The sequence below is a fragment of the Eucalyptus grandis genome, chromosome 5 (assembly GCF_016545825.1).
Source record: "Eucalyptus grandis isolate ANBG69807.140 chromosome 5, ASM1654582v1, whole genome shotgun sequence".
Lineage (NCBI taxonomy): Eukaryota > Viridiplantae > Streptophyta > Magnoliopsida > Myrtales > Myrtaceae > Eucalyptus > Eucalyptus grandis.
In genome coordinates this window covers 50,920,764-50,945,351 of record NC_052616.1, presented here as the reverse complement: position 1 = coordinate 50,945,351, position 24,588 = coordinate 50,920,764, and the positions used below count along the sequence as shown (strand labels likewise).

Below are 24,588 nucleotides of genomic sequence, written 5' to 3'. Positions count from 1 at the left end.
TGACAAAACTAATTTCGTTGGATCTAGTTCGTCTTCAATAGAAATTAACAATAATGCATCTAGTTCTTTGATGGTGTCGATTGGAAACTGCTACGAGGTGTTCTTAAGTTTCAGAGGCCCAGATACTCGACATAGCTTCACCGATCACCTCTACCATGGGCTCTTCAAAGCTGGAATTCACACTTTTAGAGACGATGATGAGCTTTGCCAAGGCGAGGACATCAGACCAGAGCTTACGAATAGTAAGATCTTGATCCCCATTTTCTCTGTGAATTATGGTACAAGCAGTTGGTGCTTGGATGAACTGGTTCAAATAATGGAGCGCAAGAATAATAATGGGCAGCTAGTGGTGCCTATATTCTATAAAAGTGAAACCAGCTGAAGTGCGATATCAAACCGGGAGGTTTGGAGATGCATTTCATGAGCATGAGAGTCATTTGCGTGAAAGGTCTTCTTTTGACCCAACCACTTTGGAGAAATGGAAGCAAGCACTCCTTGAAGTCAGCAACTTGAAAGGATATGAAGCCGATGGGTAAAATTTCTCACCAAGGCATTCTCTACTTTCTTTTAATATGTGCGGTGGTTTACTGGTTGTTCTGATTCTCACCCGCTTCATTTTCGTTCTATATATATAAATAGAAAGATCATGTTGGCAGTAAGATCCTGCGAAGCATGAGTTTGATAAATTATTCCTTTTTTTTTTTTTTTTAGTGTTTTGCTTTAATGATATTGACAAATCTACTTATAGATTTTATTGGTATGATCCCATTCACTTGAATGATAAGATTTTTTTATTGAGTTTTTACTCTTATATCCAAAGATTTTGTAACATTGTGCCATTTTTTTTTTCATGTTTATAGTGTACGTCACACTAGTCATCGTCACAAACTTTTCTAATTACATATTTATTTGAGATTAATAGTACAACTTATTGGTGATTTTTATTTAGAGCTTGTAACATCATATCGTGCATAGTGATTGTCAAAGGCATAATTCTTTATCTTCCCAAGTTACATTTATTAAATCATTAATATTGTTGACTAGTTGCTATTAGAATTATTTTACAAAAGAAATGTTTCATTAGTTATAGATGATGATGGAAAATATAAAAAAAGGGAAAGGGATTATTTATATTATATATTTGTTTGAATAAGTTTCAATGCATTTCCTATCTTCAGCAAGTAATTTCTATCTCATACACCTAAATATATTGAATCAATGTTCTTATTTTGGGAAAAAAAATTATCCTTCTACTTAGATCAATTAAAATCAGAGAACATGGTTACTCAAAATGAAAACAAAGTATAAGAACTCATCATCCCTAGAGGCAATGAAAACTGATAAGAACACCAATCTATAATGATAACACAAGTAGAAACTTGCAATCGTGTAGAATTGCGCAAACAAGGAGAAATCCCCTCGATTGCATTCAAGTTGTTCACAATATCACAATTTGAACAGCTTTTTGGATTGGTATTATAGAATTTGAAATCGATTCGCACCAAAGTTATAACCTATTTATTGATTGATTGTTGACTCTCATACTAGGTTGGCTTATTGGATTTTTGATTATTCAAAGGCTCTAGAAAGTTTTCAAAGTTATGTCCACATCATCCCTAATATCTTTAACAAACAACGAGTCTAAACTTTGGTTCAAATTCATAACATATACAATATTCAAGGTTCATAAGTGATACCCTCAAGTTTCTTCTAATTTAATAAATTATGTTAGGAGTAATAGTGGAGGGGGCATGTCATGTGAAACAACCACAAGCATTTCTCGAACTTTTTTCTTAGCATATAAGATAATATATGGAGGTGTAACAAAAACAATTCTTAAATTTTTTCAATTTATCCCGGATTCGTTTATTACTACATTCTCAATAGATAAACAATATAAAATTATTGTTACCACATATTTGAACTCTTGTCACATTTGACAGGTCTGAAGTAGAGTTGGTGAAATTGGTTGTCCGTGAAGTGTTGAGTGAACTGAAGAAAAAGCTTGAGTTGATTATTTCTGAGAATTTGGTCAAAATTGATAGTCATTTGAAGAACATTATGGAACTTCTGGATGATAAATCTCATGCCCTCCTATTTGTTGGCATCCATGGAATGGGAGGCATTGGTAAAACTACTCTTGCTAAAACCATTTATAATGAGCTATCCAATCAATTTGAGCATCGTAGCTTCATTGCTGATATAAGGGAATCATGGAAGCGTGGTGCTCATGACTTACAAAATCAGTTAATCTCGATATATCGAATCAAAAAAATGAAGTTCGTAATAAGGATGAAGGGATTAATTTCATCTCCTCTAGGTTTAAAGATAAAAAGGTCCTTCTTCTTCTTGATGATGTGGATAATGTCGATCAAGTGAAGTGTTTGGCCGGTAATCATGATTGGTTTTCTTTGGGAAGTAGGATCATTATTACTGCGAGAAACAAGAGAATTCTTGAATTAGCTAAGGTGGACCAAAACTATCCCCTTACCGAATTGGATCCCAATCAATCTTTGATTTTGTTTAGCAAACATGCGTTTCGAAAGGACTTTCCTCCAAGTGAATTTGAGGGCCTCACTCGTGAAGTTGTATCCACCGTTGGAGGACTTCCCTTATCCCTTGAGGTTTTAGGTTCATTATTGTGCGGAAAAGAATCAAAAGAATGGAGAGAGATGATAAAAAAGTTAGAAAAGGACCCTTGTATAGAAGTGCAAGAAAAGTTAAAGATAAGTTACAATGCATTAGATTATGAACAAAAACAAATATTTTTGGATATTGCTTGCTTTCTCATTGGCGTTGACAAGAGAATCGCATTCTACATGTGGGACGCTTGTGACTTTTTTCCAGGGGAGAATATTGAAGTATTGAGATTTATGTCATTAATAAAAATTGGAGATGATCTTCGGCTCCGAATGCATGACCAATTAAGAGATCTTGGTAGGGCAATTGTACGTGAGGAAAACCAGCAACAGCCTTGGCACCGTAGCAGGTTATGGGACTCCAAGGAAGCCTTGAAAATGCTCAAGAGAAATGAGGTAACCGTTTCTCTTCTTTTGTTCCCTTAGTCCATGTTCTCTTGCTAGAGTAGTGTTGGTCGTCAACTCAGTGCTTGCTCTAGTGAACATAAAACTTTCTAATATTGGTATCCTTGTATCGTCGACATGATTAGAAAGTAGGAGGTTGCTTCTCTCTTAGTAAGTATTATCTAAGATATTTCTTAAACAAGTGTATATTACAGAGTTATCTTCAAGAATGAGGTACTTTCAAACTTTTTAGATATTGATTGGGGTATTCTATATTGACAAAAATCTTGAATATCTATATTGATTTAGTTGTGTCCTTGACACATGCAATAAATAACTTGACTATACTACGGTAAACCATAGTTGATCGGGATATGTAAATCATATGTTAGAATTAATATAATAGGACTAATGATGCCCACATTTCTCATGAAATTTTAGTCACTATTCCATAATAGAGAATGGAAGGGATACTTATTTTCTACATTAAAGGTCAAGGAGATAAATACTCTAAAATTCTATTCTGTATTATTAAGCATGAGATTGTATTTGCATTTGTGAATTAATCATGATTGCGACTCTGCTCTTTTTAATCCATCATTTGGTTTTACTCTAGTTGTTGATCAAAAGACTCGCACTTTTTTACAGTCTCAACGTGCGCCGTATGTATAATCACAAGAGCCAATTCATAGATTAACAAGTTCAAAGCCAGTGTGAATGTATTATGTCTTTCGTACTACATGATAAAACAAACTAAACTAAGCAAAAGAAAAATGAATATGCTGTATATTTTATATACAAATATAATGATATAACTAAATTTTACAGCTAAAAAGTTACAGTTTGATATAATTATGTCAGTATTCTTCCATGATTTCATTTCGTTCTTCATCCATGGCTCTATCGTAAGTTGAAATCAGAGTGGTTCTGCTAAAAATGATATAAGTTCTTCTTTTCAGTTTATTTCAACATTGAATGAAAATATCCGAAGTTGTTTTCATATATATTATCTAAAATACAAGCAGCTGAAAGAACCACAATTTGCACCACTTCCGGTTGAAAAACAAATGCCAAATATCCTTCTTTATTTTGAAAAAGTACTGCTACCCCTTGTTGGTCCCAAGGGACGAAGGAGGCTGGGTTAGCCACTCACAACTCTCAGCCTCTTCCTTTTACAATTAGGCTGAACCTTTAGAAGGACCCTCCAGCGTAGGCTCGATCGAAATGCCACTTGAGATCTATCAAGGAAATGAAGAATTTCCTCCACATCCTTCTTCTCAAGTGTTGCACCTGAAGTGCATTGTAGAAAGATTGCTTGTACAAGACGTCCTATAACATGGCAAAGCGACGTGAGAGGTCACCCAATACTCTCCTTTGTTGAAGTGTTTATGCAAAAAAATGCATGCCAAGTGCGAAGCAATGACAAAGGACTAGGACGCCTTACTAAATAAACAAAAAAATGAAAGACGTGTAAAGCATAATTGAAACACACTCGTAACTCACCCATTGGATATTAATGAGTACAGACCAAATAAAAGAAGTATGACTTTTTGTGATTGGGATAAAGATCACACAAGTTGAAAAAAATCCTAAAAGGACGCAGCATTTTGAATGTGGAATGAAAATGACGCTACCTTTCAAACTAATCCTTTTACTCATGGGACAAAAATGACACCAACCATCAATTCTGCCTATTTTCACTTTAAATCACCTCGAGTCATTCGACATAGCTCATTGTGCGGATATGCACAATGAACCATGTTAATTATGACACTTTTTTTCTTTACAAAAAGCCAAGAATTTTGTAACAAATTGTTAACATTATTATAAAGTAAAACGCAACATCCGTTTTGGTGTGGGTTGACATGGGTCACTGTGTACGTTAGCACAATGAACAATGTAGCTCATCCATGGCGATTTAATCATTATAATAGTTGAAATTTTTACTAGGTGTCAACTTTGCTCTACAGCCGAACAGTTGGCTTTTTGTGTGTGTGTGTTTGAAAGGTTATGTTATCTTTGTCGTAGATGCTGAAGGTTATGCTTGATTGATGTTTGAAAGGTTTTGCGACTTTTGTCCGAGTACAAAAGGTTGGCTTATTTTCGGGATTCGGCCACACCCTACCTATCCATTTTTTTAAGTTGAAAAAGGTTACACACCACGCAAAGAAGTCTTGAAGATAGATTGGGCATTCTAATATTTGAGAGGGAAGTTAATGAGGGAAAAAGTCCTGCTAACATAATAGTCTTTGGGGTACTATAATAATTATAACATGTAAGCCACATATTCTTAAATGAGTGAATGTTACAATAATTTTTAATTATCTGTTATTTGTTTTTTTGTGACCTACAACCAACTGTTAATCTTATAGTCAATTAATAATAGTCACTTGAGCATTTCTTTGGAAGCAATGACTAATCTGAGTAGATTACTTATGCTGAAGATTTCTTCCTTTTTCCTTTTTATAGTTACTCTTCTCATGGATTTCTTTTGAGTGTTGAGATCTAAATCCTTCCCAAATTATTATGTCGTTCACGTATGAGTATCCATGAAATCTTGTACAACATTGTGAAGTACAATAGCAAAATTTCTGGTTCTAAGACAATGACATGTAAAAGTCCATGAACTTTCTGTATTACTTCTTGACTTCTTATGCAGAATTATTATTATTATTATTTTGTGAAAGCTTGCTACAATTTGGTTCTCAGGAATAACTATTCTATTTCCATTCTATTTTGATGAAGCCATTATTCCTTCATTTGATTAAAAAATAGGCTAGAAATTACTATACTCTCAAAATCAGGAGTAGTTATTCCTGTTGCGGCCAAGGAATAGCTATTCTATGTAGGCTTGTAGCCAAAAATAGCTTCAATTTTCTCATTTCTAAAAATGCTTTGCACTTTCCACAATTAATTTTTTAATATGTTTATTATATTTGAGTAACTCGGTTATTTATGATTATGATTATATCAAATTGTAATTTATAGTTAAACTAAAATTTATGATAAAATCACAAGTTGTCGAGATTATCAATATAGCTAATAAGTTATTTATGATTATGAATATATCAAATTGTAATCTATAGCTAAACTAAAATTTACGATAAAATAATAAGTTATAGAGAATATTAACATAAATAATATTATTGTCTTAGTTTTTTATAATTAGAAAATAATTAATTAAGAATATCTCAAGTTATTGCTAGTAAATAACAAGTACATAATATATTAATATAACTATAGTCACAATATTCAGTTTCTTGTAATTAGTTATTACTCCAATGGAAAAAAAAGAGTATGTGTTATATTTTTTTATTAAGTAGCACAGTCGAGTAATATACACAAAATTAATGTGAAATGTACATAGAGAAAAAATATATTTCTATTAAAATAGATCAAATCAACTTTTGATTTTGCAAATTGCAATTTGATTAAATTCCTTGCATTGCACGCTTGTCTTAACTAGTGTGGTAATGAAGCTATAGTATGGGGAAGAAGAAGATTACAAGTTGTAAAGTTTTTACTTTGAATGAACCATGACATCATAATTCTTTTTGAGATCCGAATGTATATGGCCAAATTTCAAAATGGAAGTTGACATCCTTCACTTTGTTAGCCTATATAAATATTGTTTATTGGCATAAAAAGAAAAATCGTATCTTCGCATCTTGAACACATTAATGGACATCAATCGCAATACGAACAAATAATGTTAGATTACTTTAGTTGTATTTAGTATTAATAAACGTTGATTCTGGCTTATAGGGAATGGACAAGATTGAGGTCATTGATTTGAATAAAGGCGACTCCGAAGGCTCCAGCAAAGTAGCCAAGCAAGATGGCGACATTTACACAGCAAAACAATTCAAAAAATTGACAAATCTAAGATCCCTTTACATGAAAGGGGCACATCTCAGTGGAGATTTTGAGGGCTCAATGGAGGAGTTAAAATGGCTTCGATGGCAAAAATGTCCTAGGAATTTTGAAGTAAACAATTTTCACGTCGAGGAATTGGCTGTACTCGAATTGCCATATAGCGAGATAAATGAGAAATGGAAAGGATGGAGATTTTTCATGGTAAGAATTAAAGTCTTTTTTTCACCCCTTTATATGCTTTCTTTTGGATCGTAATTCTACACTCCCCTCGACAATCATTTTTATTTTTTTTACCAGATGGCAGAGAAGCTCAAATATCTCGACCTTTCATATTGTGAATCCCCTCGGAAGATACGTACTTCCTCTTAGCTTTTAAGAAGTTGGAGGTTCTCATCCTCAATTGGTGTAAGAGACTGAAGCGAATTGACGCTTCAATTGGAGACATGGAGGCCCTCCTTCGCTTGGAGCTGGGTGCGTGTTTCCACCTTAGGGAGCTTCCGGCAAAAATAGGTAAATTAAAAGCGCTGCAGCAACTCGATCTACGGCATACTACATCCCTTTCTGCATTACCAAATAGCATAGGGTCTTTGGAGAATCTAGAGATTCTGGATATTTCTTACAGTGGTATAGAAGAATTGCCCAACGGTATTGGGAGTCTAAGAAAGCTCCGAGAGTTACGTGCTTACGGTTGCAGAAATCTAAAAGGGATAATGGTAGAAAGCATGTGTAATCTTTCTTCCCTATGACTCCTTGATTTTACAGACTGCACCAAGCTCCAATCGTTGCCGGACCTTCCTTCCAGCTTAACACGTTTGGGCGTCACCTATACAAGTCGTAAATTGCCTTAGCTTTCCCAACTAGCCTATCTCAAGGAACTACGACTTCGGGATTGCGGATTTCTCCGGTGCATCTAGGAGCTTCCATCAATGCAATTAAAGAGTTCAGAATGCTCCCAACCGACAGACATTGAAGAAGTGGAATCACCACAATCCCTAAACACACCCTTCAGGTTGGAATTCTTGGAAGTCTGGAGCTGTGGATCTATCGAAATGCTGGACGTTTCACAGCTAATCATCTAAAGACATTAGATGCCTACAATTGCGAGAATCTACTTGAAGTTCGAGTTCTTGACAAATCGATATATTTGGAAAGCTTGACTATTACATCCTGTGATTCAATCAAATGGTTGGCCCTTCCAAAATTCGAGGGTCTGAAGAAATTGCATGTTGAGAGATGCGACAAATTAGCCGAAATTCAAGGCCTTGATAGGTTGGAGTACCTAGAAGGGCTAGATATTAAAGAGTGCACTTTAATGGAAAGGCTATACCTTCCAAAATCTGGGAGTGTGAAGATATTAGAAGCTAGAGACGGCATAAACTTGGTTGAAATTTAGGGCCTCGATAGGTTGGAGTTTTTGGAAGAATTGAATATCATTGGATGCAAGTCGCTCAAAACAATTCCAGAATTATCTGGAACGCGGATTTATCGATATTATTGGATTACATATGGCACATATGGAGGAACATGTCCATCCTATATGGACGACTCGGATGAGGAATAGACCGGAAGGATCCACATTTTCTATTGAAGGTAGATAAAGTAGATAATCGATCTATGTTCTTTCGAAATCTACTGCCCAATTTTCATTTGTATTGTATTTCCTGCGTGCAATATCTTTCAAGATTTATGATCTTGTCATTATTATTTCCTGGTTGATAGTGTCACTATTGTTTTCTTACTTGAATTCAAGGAATCCAAGGGAGATGTTTATGGAAGTTAATGTGTGCTTTAGCAAAATGGTTTTGCTTGTCATGCCAGTAGCGGAAATAGATGATAAGGCTTTCAAAGCGCATCATTTGACATTAGTTTTCAATTAAGATCCTTCATCCTATGCAGAAAAATAGAGATTCTCGACATTTGATTGATTTTGGAATGCTAGAAGTACTAAAAGACTAGTGCGTATAGGTTTTTCATAGCATGCCAAAATTCATTGTATAGGTCGAAGAAAATGCTAAATGAAGGACCCTATGTGGCGATCCTTCTAACATGAGGTTTTAGTTTGCTCTACAATCATGATGCAATTCATGACTGCATATTTCTAGGGTGCACTTAAGAGTGAATTTACAGTGCAAAAGGAGCATGTTGATAGGGCATCCCTTAGTATGCATATGCTTTTCACTTGGGATAAACTTTGCCCAACCATTGTGTTCCACCCATTTTATCTCACAGAACTGTCTTCATTAGCAGATTAAGATAATCATATTAGTTTAGAAGTGCTAAATGCAAGCACAAGCTCTTCGCTAGTGGTGTGGTCGTGAGTGAACTAGCAAACAGGGTAGAAGCAAAAACATCTTGAAATATTTGGATTGATTGAGAAAATTACAATTCAAATTATTCTTTCTATGCATCCATGTTCATTTGGTTTGAGTCCACAATATACCTACTCCAAGCCTCCCAAAGTATGCATCTTGGTGTTTGTAGAGTGGGTAAAGCCATTTGACATATACCTGAACTATTGAGTCAAGCAATACATTAACTAGAATGTCTTTAGAGCACTTACTTGCTGAAAAGAAAAACACAGGAAGCATTTCCATAAGTTTCATGAGGAAACTTTTCAATATCCTATACGCCATTTGAAAGCTGTTTTTCATTAATTCTAACGCATTAATAGCACATAATGATAAGGAAAAGAATCATACTATGTCCCACAAAAGCAAGCATCTTGAGTTGAATACACTATGCTAATTTGATCAAAGCTTCTGTGGTTGATGATGTTAGAAGCGCCATTAGTTGGATCCAAAGAGTTCAAAAAGAAATCAAGTCTGACAAACAGAGTTCCATACACTTTGGAGTATTATTAGTAGTCCGTTGATGTTAGTTGTTGGATTGATTTTATCCGACTCTCTAGCAGGATTTGATTATCATTCCACCGGTTGATGTTAATGCTGAAATATCCAAGAGAGCTTTCACAAGGCTATTCTAAAAGGAGTCGAAATCATAGAAGGATCGGGAGTTTGATGTTTCTTGAACTTCTCCGAACCTTGACAATGCATCCTTGGAATGATAAAAGGTTGTTTGCATGTTGTCGCCACGTTTCCTCCGGGCTCTTTGAGCTCTATCCTTTTTTTTTTTTTTGGTCGGTAGCTCTATCCTTCACAAGCCCTCTTTTTGCTCATATCCTTGCGATTTGTTCCAGCACTAGGACCACTATGCGTCATGCTTCTGTTTCAACTTCAGTTTGAAAAACCACTAGCTTCTCAAGTTCGGCTCCCAGCGTTCTTTTGCAACCTAATGGGCGGTCAACTCAATTATTCCGACTCGGTTTTGTGAAGTTTGCTCGATTTTTATTGGCTGGTAAAGATAGTGGAGTGGAAACTAGAGAAGTGTTTGCTAGCGATGGTCACAGAGGACTCGAAGTTGGTGCTTCGTCGCTTCTATTGGCAAATGTTGTAAACAGTCTCCTTGTCTTCAAAGCGAGAAAGTTGGTTAGCTTAGTATTCCTTGGATACTGCGTGGTATGGACAGCTTAGTATTTCCTTCATGTACTCTCGCAACTATTTTGGTAGGCCTTCATTGGGTTGTGCTATTCATTTATGTGCCAAAGAATTCTAATACCGTGGTGTGATGGAACTTTGTCATGCTTTAAATATCGAATGATATGTTGTCAAGCCTAGTATTGTTTTCATGCGCTCTAGCACTGAATTAGTTGCTAAATTGATGATGTGCAATTGTAAATGACTCTTGGTTTGTGGTTAGTTTTTCATTTCATGTCATCTTGCTACAGTTTTCATAAATACTTAAGAGCACTTCAAATAGATAAAGGTGACTCAAGTTAGGGTGGTTTGCTGGTTGTCAATCGTGATTTATTTTTTTTTGGTTGGTCCAACACTATTTTAATGATCCACATGGTAAGAAAGGGTTAAAATTGATGGGTTGATTATCATTCCTCATTTTTGGAAGATAAAAGTAATTTCTTGCTCTTTTTGCCTTGATGTATTCTGTCAGGTCAGGTCAAGTCAGCAAGATGTCTTACACGCCATATTGTGCCTCAAAATTACTGCAATTTGGAGGATTTAGGGACAATGAATATTTGCAAAGGACACTTGCAGGGAATTTAAACAGATGGAACAGACAAATTAGCAAAAGAATGCATCTTGATATTTGTAGAGTTGGTTAGGCCATCTGTTATATACCAGTACTTTTGAGCCAAGCAAGACATTAGCAGAATGTCTTTTGACAATATCGGCTGTACTGAAGAATAATTCCTTATTTTGTGCATAAGCTCTTGTTAGTTCATATACTTGCTAAAAAGGAAAACTCAGGAAGCATCTTCATGAAGTTTCTTGAGGAAACCTTTCGGTACCTTATATGCCATTTGAAAACTCTCTTGCATTAATTCTAATGCATGAATAGCACATAAAGATAAAGGTAGGAAATCGTACTATGTCCCACAAAAGCAAGCAACTTGAGTTGAATACACTACACTAATCTGGTCAAAGCTTTTGTGGTCAATGATGTTAGCTACCCCATTAGTTGGATCCAAAGAGTTCAAAAAAATATCGAGTTTGACAAAGAGACTTGTAAACTTCTTCGTACTACTAGTAGTTCATTTGATGTTACTTACTAGATTGATTTCATCTAACTCACTGGCAGGATTCAGTTATCATGCCACTGGTTGATGTAAGTGCTGTAACATCCAAGAGAGCTTTTGCACAGCGCTTCTAAAAGGAGGAAAAATCATCAAAGGATGAGGAGCTCGATGTTTCTTCAACTTCTTTAAACTCTAGCAATGCATCCTTGGAATGGTAAATGGTGTTTGCATGTTGTCATCCTTCTGGATACACCAGTTAAAGTGTCCATTAAAATAAATAACTTGAATTTGGGAGGGGGAGATGGGGATGTCATTGATGCTAGATAGACTAGGTATGTTGGATGCAGAAATGCTTAATGCCCACATGGAGTTGGTAGGTTTAGGCCCTACAGAATACCATCCCAATGGTGTCGAGCATCTATATAGTTTTCCACATATTTCTAATTTTGTTTCTCAAAATGTAACTCTTCTTCTAGCTCCTCTTCTTCCTCTTTTTTAATGATTGAGCGTCCTTACAAGGAGATATTCCATGTATACTGGATTGTACAGTATAGGCTGTAAAGTTTCTCACATGTTGTACTACTTGAAGTAAATTTATCCATCAGACCCAAAAAAAAATAAAAAAATAAAAAAAATTATCTTCTTCTGATTAGAGAGGGGCATTTTCTTGCATCATTTTGATTAATCAAGTTCACTGGTGGGAGTTTAACTTACTTGTTAAGAGGATATCTCAAGCTATGCTACATACTTGTATGACAATTTGGTCGAGAGGGTTAATGTAAGGAATCGAAGAAGGCGTAGAGACTAGGAGTGTAGAGGTTGCTGCATCCGAGTATCTTCGCCCGTATGACTTTATCTCTTGGTAATTCAAATTCATAAGAGCTTAGGATTAGATGCTTATCCTTGGCAGTTCTTGCTATCTATTCTCAATGGAAAAAGTTGGAGAGGAGGCTTTTTTTTTCCCAAAACATCTAATGCCTCATATCGTCTTCTGGATTTGGAGAACATGTTGAGTGCACTATACTACTCGGGCCAACCCTTGAATGCTTCTTGTTGAGATCGTCAATTGTGTAGCTTGTACCCTTGTGATCCTCACCCGAAGTAAGTTTTCATGGATCCACTCCTCCTCGAGGTTCAAAGTGGACAACAAGATTCGTTTTTGGATTGAGATAATGGATTGGAGGCTGCCAAAAACTATAGATTTCCATCGATGTAGATGACCTACTAGCCCAAAGAAATCCCATATAAAGTAATTAATATTCCTCTCGCTTATCTTGTACTATTATGACACTTTGATTTACTTAACAAATTTTGATCAACATTTCCTGTTTACCGTGCGTTCTCTATCTTCCCTTTTCTTCTATTAATTTTATTGTGAAGAAATTATTCTCTCTCTCTCTCTCTCTCTCTCTCTCTCTCTCTCTCTCTGTTGTTTTTTTCTGGTTTTTTTAATTTTTATTTTTATTTTTATGAACCCACTTTTCTTTGCACATTCATTGTGTATCATCAATACTGCTTCTTAATTATTCTAATCTATTCCGGGTAAACGTATAACATCATTATGCTGAGGTCCTGTTGTCAAGGTTGTTGTCTTGGGACTTGAAGATGGTACGGTTTCACTGCATGATGTAGAAGTAACTTTTCCATGCTATTGCTGAACATTACCCTCATTACTTCTCAACGATAAATTCCTTCTGCAAGAATCCTTTATCATCAAAATGTGTTCTTCTCTGATCTCTCTTGAGAAATTTTTTAATTGCTCAAAAGCTGAATGATGCAATGCAAATAGCAAGCTTGCTGAATGAACATTCAGCTGCTAATAGAGATGGAAATCCATGTTTACTGGTCATGTTTGCCAATGTCAAGTATATATGGACTGTTAGATAGGTCAATTTGAGCAGGATAAGCTTAACAAATCTTATTAGATCATTGAACATGGCCATTTGTTAAACAGATGAGCAAATTAGAAGAGATATATAGCCTAAATGAATTGTTGTTTTCACGTGTCACACATTAATAATAGATTCAATAGATATATACACTTTAGGACTTTAATCTAATTGATGTGGCTAATTGCATTATCATGTAGGATAGGAAATTGTCACCTTGCTGCTGATGTTGTCACTGATGATTGAAAATGCTTCAAATGTTGATGACAAATTTCAGCATAGCATTTGCAGAGGTCGAGCTCATTGTGAGGATCTACACTCTCAGTTGATGGTGTCAATAGAAACAGTCATATGTGACATGGTCATTTTCAACAAATTAGTAGTTTATTTTGAATATTGAAACTCAAATACGTTCAGTCAAATTAAAAATGTTATGGTTTAGGTGACTCCTGAATGATAGAATTTGTATGTGCTTTAATTATGGTTGTGGGTGGAAAAGTTCATAAATAATCGGTTATGTCATTAAGCTATACCTGTTTAGTCATGAGTATGATGGCTACGAATTGATTGATACTATTGCATTTCTTTCTTTGAGACTTCCACAAATTTATTAACCATCATCTAATTTATGGACTATGTTTTGCTTGGAAGAGGGTTTGTTTTTACATAATACATAATGAATGTTATCTTACCAATCTAACTTTCTTTACTTAACTATGGATATGTGGTATGCTGCTTTTTATATGCTAGTGCTTGCAACAGTTATACATGATGTGGTATAATAGTTTCTAACATGGCATATATATTAAGTAGAATGAAAAACTATTATGAGGCTTGAATAACCATGCAGCAGTTGTGCTGTGTCTCAACCGGGAGGAAGATGCCCAAGTGAACAAGTATGCAACTTTCAACTTAAGGTTGATATGACTTCTTGATCTTGATTCTTAACAGACAATATTTCATTCTTCATATCTAACATGTTTTTTCTAATGCTTTGTTTGCAATTAAGTTTCAAACTAAGAATCTTATTTCACTATCCAATAGCTTTAATATTTTCAACCTTGATATATCTTGTTCAGTTAATAAGATGTCTTAACCTCGGTATTGCATCAGAGAAACGATGCAGAGAGTCAGAGAACTACTGCAGTTTGGAGCATTTGGGGACTTTGAATAATTGCAAAGGACACTTGCAAAGGAATTTCAACATATGGAACACGGGTATCAGCAAATGAGTTAGAAAACTGAAATGTGATAGAATCTTGTTTGCTTATAAAAGCTCCGAGACCTGCTTGATAGTGCCAAGCTTTTGCTTCATCGCTATATCTTCATTATTTTCATATCTAAGAGAACCAAATGTTTGGTTTGGACTAATCTATACTTTGGGTTGAATGGTTCGAGCAGTGTACTCAACTAACGAACCATACATTTGCACGTTGAAATCTGTCACTTGATATTGACTCGCTTTTTCACGTGTCATTGTTAAATGATGCATCTGATCCAATGGACAAAATACATTCTTGTGTAGAACGTGTCTAGCAAGATGTATGGTTTCAAGGTAGCAATCAAGAACATAGGCTATATTCCAATCTCAGAGAATTGGAATCTTCAAATAAATGGTAAGTTTAACATAAAGGAGATTTATACCGAAAAAACAAACGTCATGAGATTATGTTCACAATATTGTTAATGGATTTTGTATCTTTAATAAAGATTATAATGTAGTCTTTTAATTTAATGATGTATAAACATTCAAGAATTTAAAATTGTTTAATCGTATTATTATTTTTTTCTTGGAATTATTGCCAATCTGAAGGAGAAAGAATGTATGAATGTAAAATGTGCTGATGTGACACTTCTTATGTTTATTATATTTCGTGATGATAGGTTTTTTGTGAACTTTAGCTTAACTTATTCTAAAATTAAATCCTTTTTTTTATTTATTGCCCCTCCAAATATTCACGTCTTCAATGTATTCTTCCCCTCTCTTCCTAAAAAGAAAAAAATGTAATCTTACCCTATGCAAGTGCAGAAATATTGACATCGAACATTAATTATAAGATGAGATAATATTATTACCAACAAAACAAATGATTGTAATCAGGTCTACTGTCAATGCAAATGTCATATAAATTTTAAATTCCATTAGCTATTTTACACTAGATTGTTTTGGAGAAATTGCAATTAAAAGTTTCAAGGACTGAGAAAACAAGAAGAGATGGCCAGAAAAACAAATATGACTAGGGAAAACGGGGAGAAGCTTTACTAATAATAGGAAATGTCTAGAAGACAACTTGTGTCTATTGCACCAAACACTTATGTGTATAATTTACTTATGCTCCTATATGGTGAATTACAGATTGTGTACTGAATTACGTGCCCCTAATATCAAGGAAAAAACCAATTTAAAAGTAAACGATACGTGTTTTTCTATGATTGCAAAGGAGAGAGAGCATAGTTCATTTGTAGAATAGGCCTTCTTCAAAATTCCAAATTAATTAAAACTCAATATTTTGATTTGATTTGTCAATTGACCAGCTCTACTCAGTTTTTCGACATGAGCAAGCCCCCATCATCGTCGCCTCATGTATGGGTTAGCTAGAGGTCCAAAAATTCGCCCGAAGCCAAAACTCAGTCGAGAACCCTAAATTCGCAGGCTCTCCCTCCAGTTTTTGAAAGGTTTGATGTCACGGCATTTAAGCAGGCATGAACATTTGCTCTCATAAGATTCCGTTGAGTAATTCATTAGGATATTTCTATAATTCAAATTTTATGAGGATTATCGCATTACTTTTTCCAAATTACATTTCAATAATTAGTCCACCACACTTGCGCCGACGTGAATGTAATTTCCCATGAGTCTGGCGGGCGAGGATCCTTCAGCCTCCATGGGCCCAAAAGTGTTTGACGAGGATTTATTTGTTATAAAGTCCAGCCCGGCCCAGCCCAGCCCATTTGATCCCGTGGCGGCCCTTTAAAAATATCTCTCTCTCTCTCTCTCTCTCTCTCTCTCTTCTTTTGATCCCTCTTTTTCTGCCTGCAATCTTTCGCCAGGAATTCTCGCACCTCCAGTGGGGGACCTCCTACCTTCCTCTCTTTTGCTCTTCCATCCTTCGTCTCGCTCTTCAACTGCCTCCGTCGCTGTCCGTACCCTCCTCGCGGTTCGTTCCAGCAGAGCCGGTGCCTGCGGTTTTCGGGCTGCTTTTGGAGCATTCTCTCTAGCAAAGGAGACCGACGAAGCAGGGGGTCGCCGGGCTGCTTCCGTTTCAGCTTCAAGTTCCGACGAACCGCCTTGGCTTCTCCGGTTCGGCTCCCGTTCGGGCGTTCTTTCTCGACCTCCTAATGGGCGGCGGCGATTCGATTTCTTTTCCGATTAGTTTTTGTGAGGTTTCGGCTCGATTTCTTCCGATTGGCGGGTGAAGATGGCGGGAGTGGAATCCGGAGAAGGATTTGCTGGGCATGGTCACGGAGGACTTCGAAGGCGGTGTTGCTTCGTCGCTTCAGTTGGCAGAGGCTGTGGACAATCTCCCTTGGTAATTGCTTCGACTAGAGAAATTTCCACGTCGACGTCAATTTTCTCGACCGTTGCGCGCCTGAGCTCAGCCCGTGGCTTCGCTTTGCTGTCTACGACCACGTCAAGGACCTCTCATTCGATGTGACTAAAGAGGCCGTGCGAGATGGCCGGCCATTTCGCGGTACCGCCGCTCCTTCATAAATGCTCTTAGCTGGTGAACCTGCATATGAGGCTCCGGAGCTTCTGGTTTAGTAGGAGTATTGCTTGGATTAATCTTAGGTCCCTGTCCATCTGTGACTCGGAGGTGACCGATGAGGTGATGCATGAGATGTTGAAGGGCAGCTGGATGCCGTGGTCTGAAGCAAAACATCAAGCTTTGTTCGAGAACTTTGAGGGAAATTGCGGTCCATAGCTGCTTTTGGTATGCACTTGATGAGGTTTTTCCCTTGGAGATTTCGAGTCCTCTTTTGCTGTCCTGTCATTGCGTTTGAGAGGGTTTTTTGGTATGATGAGGCAGCTGGTAGCGGAAGTCTCATCCTTGATTGAAGCGGAGTTGAACTTTTTTTCATGAGAGGCGAGGATTTTGGAAGGCCAACTAATTGTTTTGTTCGAAATTGGTTTGAGTTTTACAGAGGGTATTGCAGCCTAGTTGAGGAGCTGCTTCAGAAGCTGCAGAATGTGACTAAGCTTTTGATTGGTAAATTGTGCCTTCGGTGAGCAGATTGATTTTGATTTCAAATTTAACACGTTTGGTTCATACTTATGGATAATTCATTGTTCCCTTTCCTGGAGTTAAGGAAGTTCATTCCAAACTTCAGCACAAGGAATCTGGTTTACATTGTTTGCAACTCTGCTTGATGACAACTGGTGCAAATACCCATTGTGCCTTCAGAATAACTACCAAAAAGACCAAAGAAAGAGCAGCTGGTTTAGGGTCATTCTTTTTCCTGCTCAGTTTTGCATAAGCATGATTCCAAAGATCATGATAATTATTGATGGAAAGTAGTTGTGTCCTATTTTCTAAATACTGAAAAAGCAATTGTTGACTAGAATTAGTATATAAGATCTACTATTTCAACAATTGAAAGCTTTGGTATCACTTAATTTGTCATATAGTCGGGAACCAAAATAGCTCTCAAAGCACATACCTGCAGGGCTTTTGTAATCGTATTTGGAAGGAAGAGTAAATTATCTTATTCTTTTGCTTTTCAATTGTTGGATGTGCTTAGGTTTTTATCACTTGCAGCAGAGGTACTATGCATGCTATTTTCTTTGCCCAGTTGCAAGTCTCTAACTCTGCATGCACAAGTGGAGAAATGAGATTTTCCTAGTATAGCAAAACTGTACCTCTTAACAAGGTGAATTGTCTAATTCAAGTTAAAAGAGAAAAAGAAAGACATTGGATCTCATTTTTTCACCCTACTGTATCATTGACGCACGTGCGTACCTTATAACGGGAGTTTAGCATAAAGCTCACCAACTGGGGCTTGGTCGAGTATTAACATTCAGCCGAGCGCTAGGAGTTTGGATGGTGATGGCAAATGGCTTGGTCGAATTCGAGCTTGGCCCGTCGTCTTGACATTTAAGCAGGCGTGCTTCCGTTTCAGCTTCAGTTTAACAAACCGCCTGGCTTCTCAGGCTCAGCTCCCGTTAGGCATTCTCTGGTGACCTAATGGGCAGGTCGATTCGGTTTTGTGAGGGGTTTGGTCAATTTCCGATTGGCAGGTGAAGATGGGGTGAGTGGAATCTGGAGAAGGATTTGCTGGCGATGGTCACAGAGCACTCGAAGGTGGGTGCTTTGGGTGCTTCGTTGCTTCAATTGGCAGAGGCTGTGGACAATCTCTCCTAGGTATTGCTTCAACTCGAGAAAGTTCTCCTTTTTCCTTTATTTAGTGTGTTCATTTCTTCTACGATGGCTTGCTGTGCTTGCTCTTTGAGTCTTTGGCCTTATCTCGTTCTACTTCTTTCGCTTTTCCTAAACGCGCTTCCTTTTTCACCATAGGACCATTGTAGTGCCAATCTAGTTCAAATTGTGTTCGATGGATAATTGGATGAATTTAGAGATAAAAGTGGTTGAAAGTCTAAATGAGGAGGTTCTGTCGAACTAAGGAGTTGGTCTTTTACACAGAAATGAAGAGTGAATGATGGCGATGCGAGTGGAAATCTAGAGATGACTTAGTTGCGAGTAAAGAATTCCAAGCTGGTATTAGTTGAATGAAGGGATTTTATTTATAGGCACATAGATTCCTATTAACTTCTCGACCAGGTTGTTGCCTTTGCGAGATTTTTTCCATAACCTAGCCGGTCAGTCATCTACCCTGACCGTAAGTGTACCATACTCCTGTATTGCCTTCTTGTTGCCCTTCTTCGTACGCCAGTTAAAGTGTCCATGAAAATAACTAACATGAATTGGAGGGGATGCCATGTATGCTAGATAGACTAGCTCTGTCAGATGCAGAAATGCTTGATTACCACTTGGAGTTGGCAGGTTTAGCTACTGCAGAATATTATCTAAATGTCATCAAGCATCTGAAAAGATCTTAGATTCCTGATTATGACTCTCACAGTGTAATTTTACTGCTGACTCCTCTTCCTTTACTGATTGAGCATTCTTTAACTGACTGAGCATGCCCTGCAAGGAGAGATTTATTGGATACTGAAATATAGACTATAGGCAGAAAGTTTCTTACATTTTGTATTGCTTGAAATTTTATTTATCTTCTTGTCATTACTGGGGGGCATTTTGTCATGTCAGTTTGATTAATCAAGTTTGATGGTGGGAGTTCTAACTTTTGAATATGATATATCTCGAGCTATGCTGCGTACTTGTATGACAATCTGGTCAAGACGGATGGAGTAGAAATTGGAGAAAGCAAAAAGACTAGGAGGGTCAGGGGAGCTACATCCAAGTATGTTGGGTTCCTATATGACTTAATCTTTTCGTAATTCAAAGTTGTAAGAACTTAGAATTAGATGCCTAGCCTTGGTAGTCCTTGATGTCTATTCTCACCGGAAAATTTAGAGAGGAGATTTTTTCTCTGGAAACATCTCAATGCTTCGGTCATCATATTGTCTTCTGGATATGGAGAATGTTTTGAGTGCACTATAGTACTAGAGCCAATCCTTGAATGGTTTCTCTTAAGATCCTAAGTTGTAAATACTATTACACTTGTAATCCTCACCTGAAGTAATTTTTCATGCATCCACTTCGCCTTGAGGTTCCATAATTGAACAAAAAGGTTTGTTTTTTTGATGATATTGGATTGGAGGCTGCCAACAAGATATAGACTCCCTTACTTTAGATGACCTACTAGCTCAAAGAAATCCCATATCGAGTGACTAATATCCCTCTCAGTTATTTTGTATAGTTATTACATTTTCCTTCACTTCATAAATTTTGATTAACATTTTGTTGGTTAATGTCTATCCTCTATCTTTCCTCTTCTTCTATTAATTTTACTGGGACAAAATATTCTCTCTCTCTCGTTTACAATGAATTCACTTTCTTTGCACATTTCAATGTGTGTCGTCAATACTAGCTTCTCTTAATCATTCTAGTCTGCTCCAGGTAAATGTGTAACATCATTATGCCGGTGTCCTGATGACAAGGTTGTTGTCTTGGGACTTGAAGACGGTACAGTTTTACTGCATGATGTCGAAGTAAGTTTTCTATGTTGTTACTTGAACGTTACCCTCATTACTTCTCAACTAGATATTCCTCCTGAAACATTCCTTTATCATCAAAACGTGTTTTTCTCTAGTCTCTCTTGGGAAATATTCTGAATTGCTCAAAATCTGCATGATGCAATGCAAACAACAAACTTGCTAACTGAACATTCAGCTGCTAATAGAGGCGGCACTCCATTTTTATTGGTCATGTCCCTCAATGTCAAGTTAACAATGGATTGGTAGATAGGTCAATCTGAGCAGGATAAGATTAACAAAAAATTTTATTAGAAAATTCTATTTGAACATGACCCATTTGTTAAATAGGCAAGAGATGTATAACCCGTTTAACTAATTTGATTGAATTGAATGGGTCATTCCCATCCTAACATGACCAACGTGACATATGTACCATATGCATATCTTCATCAATGTCAAATAAGTTTGAAAAGGGACTAGCCATAAGCTTACAAAACCCTAGGTTTACATGAAATGTTTTATTTATATGGTGTGATCAATTCATAATATGTAACAACTAAGGAAACCAAATTTATGTATGATTTTTTATTAGAGAACTTACTGAACTAAATATAAACAGGTCATGATAGGTCAGGGTGTTGATCAAGTTGGCTCTATCGTTTAGTTATATAGATTACATGAGTCAATCTGTCTTTTGCGGTTTGAACTTTGAACATGGAACAATATTCGTTTATTAATTAACTGTTAAGTAGGTAGCCTCACCTAAGTGGTCACATGGAAATATGAGTCATGAATAAAAAAATTATATCTTTCGATTGTGGATCGTGATTTTCATCCAATGGAATCATAAAATCTGATATAATGTTTGAGATTGGTATTCCATGACATATGTAAATTAATTATTAGATAATAACTAATCACAAAGATACTTCAAATTCAACTAATTTATTATCTCCAGACATGAAATATTGCTACAAATTATTTTTCTTTTGCCCAATGAGTACCCATTTGACTGCAAGGACGCAAAGATCTTATACATAGTATTGTAATTGGATTCCCATTCATAGAATTGAGTATGAGACAATCAAAATATCCACTAAGCCTGATGCAGCCAACAAAATCATGCAGGATGACTACCAAGTTTTTGGTGAAGATTGACTTTGAAACTCAAACAAGGATCAGGATTCTTCTTGAAGTTTAATCACTAAAATTATCAACTAGGATTTGAGTATTATTAGGATTTTACGAAATTTCCTTTTCTTTCTTTTTTTAAGCTTGCATAGTAGGATCTTACGTATACTCCAATAATGTTTCTTGTTATTGAGCTTGGCAAGTGTTTGCTTTGCAGATTGTGTGATGCAATTCATCTTTGGCATGATGCTTAAGAAACCCTGGGTGTGTTGCTTGGGCAATTTTGCGTGTGATGCTTAAATATTTATTCTTTATTGTGGGACTCAGTCCTATATCAAAGCCGTGAAATGTTTTTGACGTTACATTGTTTGATACATCCGTTAAATTATGAATCAAGGAAATTGATTGACTCATATCTAATCAGTGAAATCAGCAGTGAGTTACTTTAATCACATATCATACAGAATTAATATGCTCATTCAATAGATTTATATACTTTAGGAGTTGAATCTTATTGATGTGCTCAATTGCATTCTCATGTAGGACAAGATTTTTACTTCGCTGCTAATGTTGTCATCGATGGTTGAGACTATTTCAATTGTCAACGACAAATTACAGGATAGTGTGTGCTGGGGTCCAGCTTGTGGTGAGAATCTACATCTATGGTCTAGGTGGAAGGTGTCGTACTAAAGCATTCATTCATGAGATGCTCATTTTCATGAAAATTAATAGCTTCTTTCAATTGTTATAAATTTGTTCAGTTCAGTCAAATTAGGAAGGTAATAATTTAGGTGACCCTTAAATGATGGGATTTGTGTGTGCCTCAATTATGCTTGTGGGTGGAAAAGTTTGTAAATAACTGGTTATGTTTTTATTAAGCCATAGCGGTTTGGTCATGAGTAGAATGGCTGAGTACATGGCTGAGGATGCTGCAATTTTGTTTCTTTGAGATTTCTACCAGTTTATGACTAATCATCCACTTCTTGGATTGCAGTCAATCAATATAGATGGATCCAAAATCTGATTCAAATCTAATATAGCACTTATGGATCTACAAGAATTGCTGAGAAGAGAAGTTTATACATAATGAATGTTACTTACCAAGGTAGCTGTCTTTATGGAACTATAAATGTGCAGGGTGCTGCTTTTGACATGCTAGTGCTTGCAGCAGTTATGCACACTGTGGTATAATCATTCTAATAGGGTATAAATATGAAGCAGAATGGAAAACTCTTGAGAAGCTTGAAGTATGGTAGTTGGGGTGTGTCTCAACTGGGAGGAGGATGCCCAAGTGAATGGAGTATGGCATCTTTCAACTTAAAAGTTGGTACGATTTTGTGATCTTTGTTACCAATAGCAAATATCTTATGGCTCACACCTTTCATAATGCTTCGTTTGCAGTTAAGTAGTTATTTTAGTGTGGTGTTCTTAAATACTTCTTTTTCAAACTTAGAATCTTATTTCACAGTCCAACAGCTTTAGTATGGGTTTATGGAAGATTTTTTGGATGTGTATGTTTGGCGTCATCTGTAACTTGTTGATTTGTTTTGACTCTTTAGCTGTGATCTCATTTTTTTCACCTTTTTATTTTCCAACTGGAAAGTAATTATTCATTTGTTTTATAGAATGCTTCTAGTAACTCTTTGGCATTTGAAGATCGCACTACTCAATTCTTCCCTCCAGCTCCAGGAGTTCCTCGAATGCCTGGACTAGTACCCGGAGATGCTGGGTTAACTGACAAGGTTCAAGATTCATTTGTAGAGCTCTCAAATTCTTCAAAGCAATGTTTGCATAGCCTTTGCAGTGGAGATATAGATGGGGTTTTGCACTTTAGTATATTTGGTGTCTTCCCAATCGAAAATATTGTCAGTGTCTTGTCTGTTCAAATCAAATATTTAGCTATAAGGTCTGTCATATTCAGTAAATGAGTCCTTTCTTGTTCTTGCTTCTCATATAGCGGTTTTTCTTATTAAAGGGATTTGATGGTAGACTGATAGCAAATCATTATTACTTGGGAAGTAATGGGCTGCTTAAGTAAACAACTATTCCTAGGCGAGGTTATGCTTGTAAAAGTTCTAGATATTTATGCCATTTCTTAGGCTAGATTTCACTTCTGTTGGTCATTTCAGAGATGACACTTCCAACTTCGATAATGAACACTTATCTGACACTTTTGGTTGTTTGGCCTGAGGTTGGCCTGCCTTGCATACTTATTGCTCCTCTCCCGACTATTGGGATTATGCTCTATACTAGGAAGATTGAGAGAGCCTATGAAGATCTTCCCCTACCCAGCAAGTATAATTCAGGCCAAAGACATTGCAGAAGCCTTAGTCTAAGACTTCATGAGAAAATTTACTTGAAGGGCCATGATGTTTGTCAAACTTTTGCACGATATCATGTCGGAAAAACAAGTGTGAAAAAATGAACATCACAAATATAAACTTAAAGCAATATTTACAGCACTAAATAGCATGCATATAATGAATTAATAATATGATAAAAACGTAAAGTCATGACATTGCCTTTTAATAACAATACTGTGTTGAATTCGATAAAATTGTGTTAGTTGTTATCAGAGGTCAACTTTAATACATCAAACTGATGATGGACTATTGTATATATTAATAGGCTGAATATGTTAGTATTGCAACAGTTGACATGGTAAATACACCTAATACTCTTCTATTAGAGTGGTAAAAATGCATAGGCTGATATATTACATTCGTGTTTGGTGCCTCTTATATTGGACGCATTTTAGGCAAAGTACTCTCAACTTACAAGCTAGAGTTGATTAGCTTCAGAGAATAATGCAATTAAACTCTTGAATTGATGTGATAATTTAGCAGTTATAAAGTATTGTAAATCAATAGTATGAATAGGAGGGCTCATGAAATGCAGAAGCACTCTTTGTATTTTTTACAC

The 24,588-nt window shown here is 36.3% G+C and overlaps 1 protein-coding gene and 1 long non-coding RNA gene across 23 annotated transcripts; both read left to right on the top strand.

Annotated features, from left to right (window-relative positions):
• Positions 1-6: 6 nt before the first annotated feature.
• LOC104445197 (disease resistance protein RPP2A-like) lies at positions 7-12,062 on the top strand. Of its 7 annotated transcripts, XR_005551318.1 has the most exons (7): positions 7-532; positions 2,942-3,035; positions 6,789-7,100; positions 7,197-8,489; positions 9,811-9,969; positions 10,096-10,345; positions 10,905-11,443. XR_005551318.1 is itself a non-coding variant. In XM_039312901.1 (4 exons), exons 1-3 carry the CDS (start codon positions 2,673-2,675, stop codon positions 7,266-7,268), a joined length of 747 nt encoding a protein of 248 aa, XP_039168835.1. In that variant the 5' UTR covers positions 2,242-2,672; the 3' UTR covers positions 7,269-8,489; positions 10,910-11,443. The 7 variants fall into 7 exon arrangements, 2 of the variants coding, with proteins under 2 accessions (XP_039168835.1, XP_039168834.1); XR_005551321.1 differs by lacking the exons at positions 7-532; positions 10,905-11,443 and adding an exon at positions 11,553-12,062 and having other exon boundaries at positions 2,242-3,035; positions 10,096-10,414; XR_005551320.1 differs by lacking the exon at positions 7-532 and having other exon boundaries at positions 2,242-3,035; positions 10,910-11,443.
• Positions 12,063-16,449: 4,387 nt separating this feature from the next.
• Positions 16,450-23,780, top strand: LOC104431725. 16 transcript variants are annotated; one of them, XR_005551324.1, is made up of 8 exons: positions 16,450-17,311; positions 17,523-17,587; positions 17,688-17,824; positions 18,616-18,739; positions 20,459-20,550; positions 21,664-22,312; positions 22,661-22,993; positions 23,292-23,780. It is a non-coding gene; the product is annotated as an uncharacterized LOC104431725 (long non-coding RNA). The 16 variants fall into 16 exon arrangements; XR_005551325.1 differs by having other exon boundaries at positions 16,450-17,587; positions 22,661-22,771; positions 22,888-22,993; XR_005551334.1 differs by lacking the exon at positions 21,664-22,312 and having other exon boundaries at positions 16,450-17,587; positions 22,661-22,771; positions 22,888-22,993.
• The last annotated feature ends 808 nt before the right edge of the window (positions 23,781-24,588 follow it).

Excerpts from the sequence above, each read along its gene's own strand:
- LOC104445197 (XM_039312901.1), top strand. The coding sequence starts at position 2,673 with ATGATAAAAAAGTTAGAAAAGGACCCTTGTATAGAAGTGCAAGAAAAG. Across the intron at positions 3,036-6,788 it reads AAATGCTCAAGAGAAATGAG|GGAATGGACAAGATTGAGGT; the intron begins GTAACCGTTTCT and ends TCTGGCTTATAG. Across the intron at positions 7,101-7,196 it reads AAGGATGGAGATTTTTCATG|ATGGCAGAGAAGCTCAAATA; the intron begins GTAAGAATTAAA and ends TTTTTTTACCAG.